Genomic DNA, 8,579 nt, shown 5'->3' with positions numbered 1-8,579 from the left:
CGCACGTTGCCCGCAACATCAGAAATACAAATATATCAGGACACAATTGCAACGAGGCGACTTCGTGTCTGCGTAATAAGGAGGGGGCCATTTGGACATTGCATTTTGGGCTGTGCTGTGTGTGGCATGCGCACACGGGCTGTATGTAGCCAATTGCCGAAGCCTGGACGGGCGCTATTTCTTCAACGCCTCCACCGAGATCGTGGTGAAAGTGCCCCCACCTAGATGGACCCCACAAGCTTAAACTAGGGTTCCCCAGGATCTTCAGGCCGGCCCTGATGAGCATCTTCCACTTTCCAACAGGCCTACCTACCTAAAAGCTCGCCCAAGGGCATGTGGTAAGCAGTAGTGTACGCCTAACCAATATCGATAGCCGGCCGGGGTATAGGTTAGGTAGGTATAGCATCCCCCGATGTCATTCGCTAACCGCCTGCATACTGTATATGCACGCCGCCACAGCCGTAGCGCAGGCAGGGTCACAACTGGCGGCGGCAGCTTCAGACATGGACAAAACCGCCGCTTGAGCCGTCTCGTGGGCTCCCTGGTCGATTCTTGGCGAGGCGTGTTGGTGGTGTGTCAGTCCCGATGTACCCCCGGCCGAAAAAATCAAGGAAGAAAAGAGGGAATTACCTCATCCCCACAAGAGACGGCCCGGCATGGCATGATTAGGTGCAACTCGTTTTAGCTGAACGTCTAGTCCCTGGGTGAGGTAGTAGTCGAGAAGAGGGGTGCTCGGTTCAAACGACGGGGAGTCATGGATGGGCATGAAAACAAGGACGCCATATCATTACAACTTCCATTGCGATGACGATATACCTAAGGCTGGCGGGGGAGGGTGTGGTTTTTTTTCTCCTCGTTCATGCAATCTCTTACAATGCGCCAGCCGCGAACGTCTCGATGCGAGTAAGCCACGCTGCATTGCGGATGCTGAAACGGGAAACGCTGACAATGACGCCCCTCGAATTACAGGGTCATCGCGTTAAGGCAATGCTGCTTGCTGGTGGTGGTGGTCCTGGTGGCGGCGGGCTGACCTTGGATTTTGGACAAATCACAGAGCTGCGGGACCTTGTTGCTTTTGCCTACTTGCCTACGGACTTACGGAGGTCGCCAGTCGTGTTGACCACATCCCAGGGTGATCTAGATATGCACCTAATCATGCGCTCTCATGAATCAGGTAGTACATGAAATACAAAACAGGCGGTCAGGTCATATCCATCAGGTATCCCGCTAGTCGCGAACTCGTCCAGGAAGAAACTGCGGGTGCGAAACGTCCTGTACGTGAATTCTTTGATCGGACGAACAGCACCTGGAGGAGATGTGCCTTACTTGCCAAGTAACTAACTATATTGCTTAGTTGGTTATGAGCTATTGAGCTTAGAGATCACCTAGGCACCGGTCAATGACGCCGTTGCAATTGGGTGTACCTACCCACCAAGGCTTATTTTCTTGTGTTCGTCCGGAAAGCGGCCGACACCCGTGCCCGTTTTCGCCGGCTCGTACCATGGAAATACTGGACAATAAGTAGGCGAGCAGGCTAGTAGCATCGGGGCCTTTTACACTTCCTGGCTGAACAAAATACAGTATTCGTTTCCGTTCACTTTGTTTCACTGCGACCTCGATTCAGTTAGTTGCCATGGTCGGGTGGTGGCTGACACCCTTCGGAACGCATTTTGTCGTGTCGAGTGACCGACGCTGGGGTTGTCTTTGATTGTAATGATGCTACCTCTCTTCCTTTTCCTCCCCGTGACTTGGCAGATCACTTTCCTAACCCGGCCACGTATCGAACTCTACCACCCTACGGTTGCACGCATTAGACAGACAGATGCGCGTAGTCTAATTTTCGTTACACCACTTACAGGGCCCCGTTCGGGATGTTTCTCAGACCTGCAATGTCCACCATTCGACCCAATAGCGAGGCCGGTGGAGGAGGGTCTTATTACCGCGTGTCCAGATATCCAAACTCAACCCACATACCTGGGTCCCGTCTGGCTCTCCCGGCCGACCATACCTCAAGGTACTCGTTAGTGGATGAGTTGTTGACTCTCGTGTCATCCATCATGGTCTTGGCGGCCCCCCGCTAGGCTGCCTTCCCACATACCATGAGGGAGCGCATGGGCAGATCTCGCAGACGAGGCGAACCCGCCTAGTTACCATGTACTCTACACCGCGAGTAATCCTCCTGTCCTCGCATTCTAGATGTCCCTTCTGACATGCGAGATGAGTCCATTCCTAATGCAACGGCTTCTGCGGTCAGGCCGACGAATGGGACCGTGTTGTACATCCAAAATAGCAAGTCTCATGATTTCTTTTCTCACCCCCTAAGTGGCCGAGTATGGCCCCCGACTCGATATGCAATGGCACCCGACAACCCACTTGGCAGCCTCTCCCGATCTTCTACATACTCTCTGCCCTCTCTAAAATTGCTGGCTTAAGCTGCAGCGTCTGATCTTACCGAAAAGATCCTTTTTTCCCCTAGTCGGTTGATTATACCACGGAAACCGGCATGGATTCACTTCTCCCGTCATGAACCAGATTCATATAATTGCCCTTACTCCCTCCCGCCCTTGTTAAGATCGCCCTAAACTTTCTTCTTCTGCCCGTCTTGGTTGTTCTCCTTGCCCTTCCTTATATCCTTATAAGACAGACAGCATCTTTACCTAGCTACGTTGCTCTCTTCCTTTTCCCGCCAGTTGTCTTTTTGAATCGGTACCATCCATCATGAGGCTCAGTATTGCCGCAGTTGCCCAAGTGGCGCTGACCGGCGGGCTAGTATATGCTGCCTCAACCTTCTCCCCGGCACGCCCACCAGCTATACCACTGGCAGTCCGGTCACCATATATCAACACCTGGCTTCCTGTAGGAAAGGACGGCGGCAATGGTGGCTATCTCGCCGGGGAATGGCCTCAGTTCTGGAGGTACGATCTTTTACTCACGCTGCTGTTTACTGATGGTGTTGGTGTTGATGATATGGATTCCGGAGCTAACGAAGTATAACAGTCAGCACACCAACGGCTGGGTTGGAATGATTCGCGTGGATGGCACTGCTTACACGTGGATGGGTGCCGCTGCCAATGGCCCTGCAGCTGTAGATCAGACGGAGTTCTCCTACACTTCTACAAGAAGCACCTTCATCATGAGCGCTGGAGGTAAAGTCGGCATGAACATTACCTTCATGTCCCCGGTGACACCCAACGACCTGAAGAGGCAATCCTTGACTTTCTCGTACCTCGACGTCGCCGTGCACTCTTTGGACGGCTCAACGCATGATGTTGAGATTTACACCGACATCAGTGGTGGTAAGTTCTTGACTATATAGAGTTATGAACGAGACAAGCTTCTTGGTTTACTAACCACGTTCTAGAATGGGCTTCGGGCGACGACAGCGCAATCGTCCAGTGGGACTACAACACTGCCAGCGGCGTCGCTTACCACACCATCACTCGACAGCAACAGAAAGAGTTCGGCGAGGATCGAGAGCAAGCAGCTTGGGGCACATGGTACTGGTCCACGGCAGATGGCGACGGTGTAAGTCTCTTGGAAAACACGCTAAACTCGTCCGTTTGCTAACATGCTGTACAGCTCACGTACCAGAGCGGGCCAGATGTGGATGTAAGAGCCAGCTTTGCCAAGAATGGAGTCCTTGCCAACAGCAAGGACACCAACTTCCGCGCAGTCAACGACCAATGGTAAGTAGTGGTCACATCTGGTAACTATCTAGCAACATTGAATTATATACTGACCTCTCAACCAGGCCAGTGTTCGGATTCACCAAGGGGCTCGGAGCCGTTGGTAGCGAAAGCGTCTCAACTCTCTTCTCCATTGGATTGACGCAGGACAATGCCATCTCATTCCTAGGTGAGGGTGATGGACTGACCTCGGTCCCGGCTCTATGGAAGAGCTACTTTTCCAGCAGTCTTGATGCCGTATGTCTAGAACACCAAAACTCGATGTGGGAGCCCTGTACTGACCTTGGCTAGATGACATTTTTCTACAACGATTACGCAACTGCTTCGAGTGTTTCCACAGATCTCGATAACCGAGTTGCCAGTGACTCTCTGGCTGCTGCTGGACAGGACTACCTCACCATTACCAGTCTAAGTGTTAGGCAGACGTTTGGTGCCTTGCAATTCTGCGGCACGGAATCGGCTCCTTTGGTGTTCCTCAAGGAGATCAGCTCCAACAGTGACATCCAGACCGTCGACGTCATGTTCCCATCGATGCCCCTTCTTGTCTACACGAACCCCAAGCTGCTCGCCTACTTGATGGACCCCTTATACATCAACCAGGAGAACGGCCACTACCCCAACACCAACGCGATCCACGACTTGGGCACTTTCCCCAACGCCAAGGGCTACCCGGCCGGAAATGATGAGCTGATGCCCCTTGAGGAGTGTGGCAACATGCTCATCATGACTTTGGTTTATGCCCAGCGGACTGGTGACACTGATTACCTGAACAAACACTATAAGTTGCTCAACCAGTGGGCCGGCTACCTCGTCAACGACTCCCTCGTACCCGCCAACCAGATCTCCACCGACGACTTCGCCGGCTCCTTGGCCAACCAGACCAACCTCGCCATCAAGGGCATCATCGGCCTCCGAGCCATGTCGGAGATCGCCAAGCTGACGGGCAACTCGGACGACGAGAAGCGCTACGGCGACACGGCCTCGTCGTACCTGTCGCAGTGGCAGACGCTGGGGACCAACTCGGCCGCCTCACCTCCGCACACGACGCTCTCGTACGGCGACGCCGACTCGCACGGCATCCTGTACAACCTGTACGCCAACAGCCTGCTGGGGTTCGGCACGGCCTTCGTGCCGCAGTCCGTCTACGACATGCAGTCGGCCTTCTACCCGACCGTGGCGCTCGAGTACGGCGTCCCGCTCGACACGCGCCACTCGTGGGTCAAGTCGGACTGGATGATGTTCGCAGCCGCCATCGCCGGCGCCGACACCCGCGACATGTTCATCCGGAAGCTGGCCAACTGGATCTCGGCGACGCCCACCAACCGGCCCATGTCCGACTTGTACGATGGCAACACGGGCGACTTCCCCGGCATCACTTTCAATGCGAGACCGGTTGTGGGTGGGCATTTTGCGCTGCTGGCGTTGCCCAGCAGCAACTAGTGTAGTGACTGAGTGACTTTCGCTGTCACTGATACATGCATGGGTGCCCTTATGATTTTGGGCAGTTGTGTGCTTTTTATATAGTCTTTTCTTGAAACTCATTGGCAGGCATGCGATGCGGTCAGACCAGATGATACCCATTTTTGGAGCTTAAGGAAACAATCGTTAACTAATGTATACTCTTATCGTTGTTCTTTATGTTCCTTTCTTTCGAAGTTTGACTCGGCATTATATTCCTTCTACCAGCATGCCCTCAACTGCCTAACTTCAAGTCCGTATAGATATAGAGCTTGGTGGTCTTGGAGCAGGATCTATCGGATGCTCTTGTGTCCCGGGGCACTACTGGTATAGGCAGTGTATATGAGTATCTGATAAAAGGCAGGACGGGGCAATCAGAACGGAGAGATACTAAGTCTATTGAAGCAAGCCAATAATTGCATAACCATTCATACTCTGGTCCGTGTCGCGCCTTCGAATACCACACGTACGTACATGGGTAAGTGTATGCGGGTAGGAAGTCATTCCCATACCCTCCGGGGTCTGAGTTGAGTCCCGGTTTGATATAAAAATATGGCTTGTTCGAATCACCTTGAGTCATCGCCATAGGAGGGGTCGGGTGGCTTTCCAAACCACATTTGTGTCTGTATCGGCGCTGTAGTATTCGCAACCTTGGAAGCGCCGCGTCTCCTATCCAACCAGCCCCTTGCCCCTCAAACCATCATACTTCAGCACGCTGTGCATGAGCACCTCAGCCCCAACCGCACAATCCTCCGGAGCGGTATACTCAGCCGGATTGTGACTAACGCCGTCCCGACAGGGCACGAAGATCATCGTCGTCGGGCAGACGCGGCTGGCGTAGACGCTATCGTGCCCGGCCCCGGAAACCACGTCCCTCACGAGCCGCCCGTCTGCGCCGAGCACGTCCTCCGCCGCCTCCCGCACGCACCGGATGCAGTCCTCGTGGAAGACGGTCGCCGTGGTCGCGCTGTCGGTGCGCCACGATACCGAGAACTCGCTCTTGCCCACCGTGCCGCCCTCGTGCAGGCCGCCGATGTCCTCCGTCCCGGACGCCAGGGCGGCGAAATCCTGCCGCAGCCGGGCCTCGACCTCCTCCACCGTCTCGTTGCGAGGCGCTCGTATATCCAGGCTGAACCGGACGTTGCCTGGAATCGTGTTGGTGGACCCGGGCGAGAGCGTCAGAATGCCCGTCGACACCAGCGCCGAGTGCTTGGTGGCCACCCGGGAGCCGTGCACAATGAGCTTGCTGGCAAGGAGCAGAGCATCACTTCTGTTGACTAGAGGAGTCGTACCAGTATGTGCATCTTTTTAGTGCGAGGTGTGTGCACTCTCTGTCAGCCAGGTACTCTAGATAGTTTTGGCCAATGGACATCATCTTAGCACCTACCTCGACCCTCAACCTCAATCGTAAACCACTTGTAAGCCTGGACGCCCTGGACAACGCCTATCTTCCTCTTTTCCGCCTCCAAGATAGGACCCTGCTCGATGTGCAGCTCGAAATGAGCCCCCATAGGCATACTGCGGTAACTGGCAGGCACTTGGCCCCGATAGCCGATCCGTTCGAGCTCCGACTTCAACGTGGCATTGTCGCCCGTGACAGACCGGAGGTCGTAGGCCTTCTCAAGGGACAAGGCTTCGGCCCAGACCCCCGAGCCCATCATACTATACGGGAACCGCGCACCCTCCTCACTACACGCGGTGGGTTAGCATAACGACGGCCGTTCGATTCCTTCGTCAGAATGCACCTTGGGCATGATTTAGCGGTGTCGAGCTACGCACTTGGTCCAATTCACAACCCCAACGGGGAACTCGGTCTCTACGTTGTTCTCATGCAAAACCCGGAGCATCTCCACTCCGGCCATGATACCGAGAATCCCGTCGTACCGGCCGCCCGTAGGCTGCGTATCCAGATGCGAACCCGCGAACGTCGCAGGCCCGTCCGAACGCCCAGGCCGTACCGCGAAGACGTTGCCGATGGCGTCGACGGTGACCCGACAGCCCAGCCCCCCGACCGTTTCTACGAACCAGTCGCGGGCCTCCTTATCCGCGTCGGACAGCGTGAGACGCGACATGCCGGTTTCGGTGTCGGCCTTGCCCCATCGCTTGCCGGTTCCCCAAGCACACGTCTCGTGGAGGGTCTCCATCAGTCGTTCCGGTTTCACCTTCAAGGGCAGCTTGTCTTGTCGGACGCCGCCACCGTGCCCTGCGCCGGACGATATGGCCCGTCGGGATGCGGCAAGGTGCCGCGGCGCACTGGCCGCTGCCGCAGACGCCGGGACCGACAGCGAGATAGGGCGAGTGGCCCGGACGCCAGTCCAGCAACGGCTGGATTGCAGAAAGGGGCGCCAAGCCCTCGAGCACTTTAGTAGGGGCGTCATGACGTGTACGGGATGGCTTGATAAGAAAGAGTTCCCGAGGCCGCCAAGATAGCCGCGGCACAATAGACAACGCTTCCCTTGCTTCCTCGGAGCCGAACCTGGGTCAAACGAAATAAGGAGTTCTCGCTAGATGTCTCGTCAAATGAGCCCACGCGACCAATGGGGGTTTGGTTCATACAAGAAGAAAGAAAGAATCCCCTCATCGATGTACGTAACCCGTAATCTCGTGATAGGCTCCCTCCGACTCCAAGCAGTAATCACCTCGTAACGTGGTGCGCCTCGGTTGGGGGGAAATATCGAACATCGGTAAGGCGGGTGGGGATTTGGAGGCGTCTTGCATTTACCCCTCAGCCATGCTCCTTCTGCACATAGGTTAACGTATTCGGGAGCATGCAAGCGTTCGCTGCAAGGATTAAAAAAAAGCGAGCATATGCACCAGATATGCATCGTGCATCATGCTAATACATTCTGTACGACGAGCTGCTCCAAGCTGCTCCAAGGCTTGGGCCGCCTCAAACCAAACGATGGTTACACAGCCTAAAGCCACCAGCCCACTCACCGGGCGGGTATTTGAAAAGCAAGTTCAGGTGGCTTTCCTTTGTTGGTGAGAGTAACGCGTTATAATTAACCTTTGCCAGGCGACTGCGACGTCGCAAGACAGTGCTTCCCTAGCCGTATTGCCAACTTATACTGGTTTTGTTCGTGGAGCCCGGACACGAACCGGTGGTAAGCAACGGCGTATCCTGATGTTACCCTATGACGAGTTATGCTTGAGATCCGGGGTCTTTTGTCGTTCTTCTGTGACATACCGCAAAAATTCCTCACATAGATGGTATATGGATATCTCCCGGTCGTTCATATCCACTACTTCGGTGATGGCAACAACTGAGCCGTTTGGAAGCGTTGGGTCAGAGGCGGCAGGGTGACGGAATTGGTTCCGCGGACGGCCTAGTTCATGTTGAGGTGAGACTGCACGCCGCTCGGTCAAATACCATGCAGGCCGCTGTGTTCGTTCCATCGTCGGGCAGGCTGTGGTCGGCTATCATGTTCTTCGGAA

The 8,579-nt window shown here is 55.0% G+C and overlaps 2 protein-coding genes across 2 annotated transcripts; one reads left to right on the top strand and one right to left on the bottom strand.

The window, feature by feature from the left end:
• Positions 1–2,718: 2,718 nt before the first annotated feature.
• Positions 2,719–5,126, top strand: PG985_007329 (uncharacterized protein; the record flags this gene model as incomplete). Its single annotated transcript, XM_066827098.1, has 6 exons — positions 2,719–2,915; positions 2,998–3,296; positions 3,362–3,525; positions 3,580–3,686; positions 3,752–3,923; positions 3,978–5,126. The coding sequence occupies 6 exons, from the start codon at positions 2,719–2,721 to the stop codon at positions 5,124–5,126; spliced, it is 2,088 nt and encodes a 695-aa protein (XP_066684773.1).
• A 687-nt stretch (positions 5,127–5,813) lies between these two features.
• PG985_007328 (uncharacterized protein) lies at positions 5,814–7,522 on the bottom strand (the record flags this gene model as incomplete). Its single annotated transcript, XM_066827097.1, has 3 exons — positions 5,814–6,421; positions 6,532–6,833; positions 6,924–7,522. 3 exons carry the CDS (start codon positions 7,520–7,522, stop codon positions 5,814–5,816), a joined length of 1,509 nt encoding a protein of 502 aa, XP_066684772.1.
• Positions 7,523–8,579: the final 1,057 nt, after the last annotated feature.

This window comes from Apiospora marii (genome assembly GCF_038362585.1).
Source record: "Apiospora marii strain CBS 49790 chromosome Unknown utg000004l_segment0_segment1, whole genome shotgun sequence".
In the NCBI taxonomy this organism is placed as follows: Eukaryota; Fungi; Ascomycota; class Sordariomycetes; order Amphisphaeriales; family Apiosporaceae; genus Apiospora; species Apiospora marii.
This window is presented reverse-complemented; position numbering and strand designations above follow the sequence as displayed.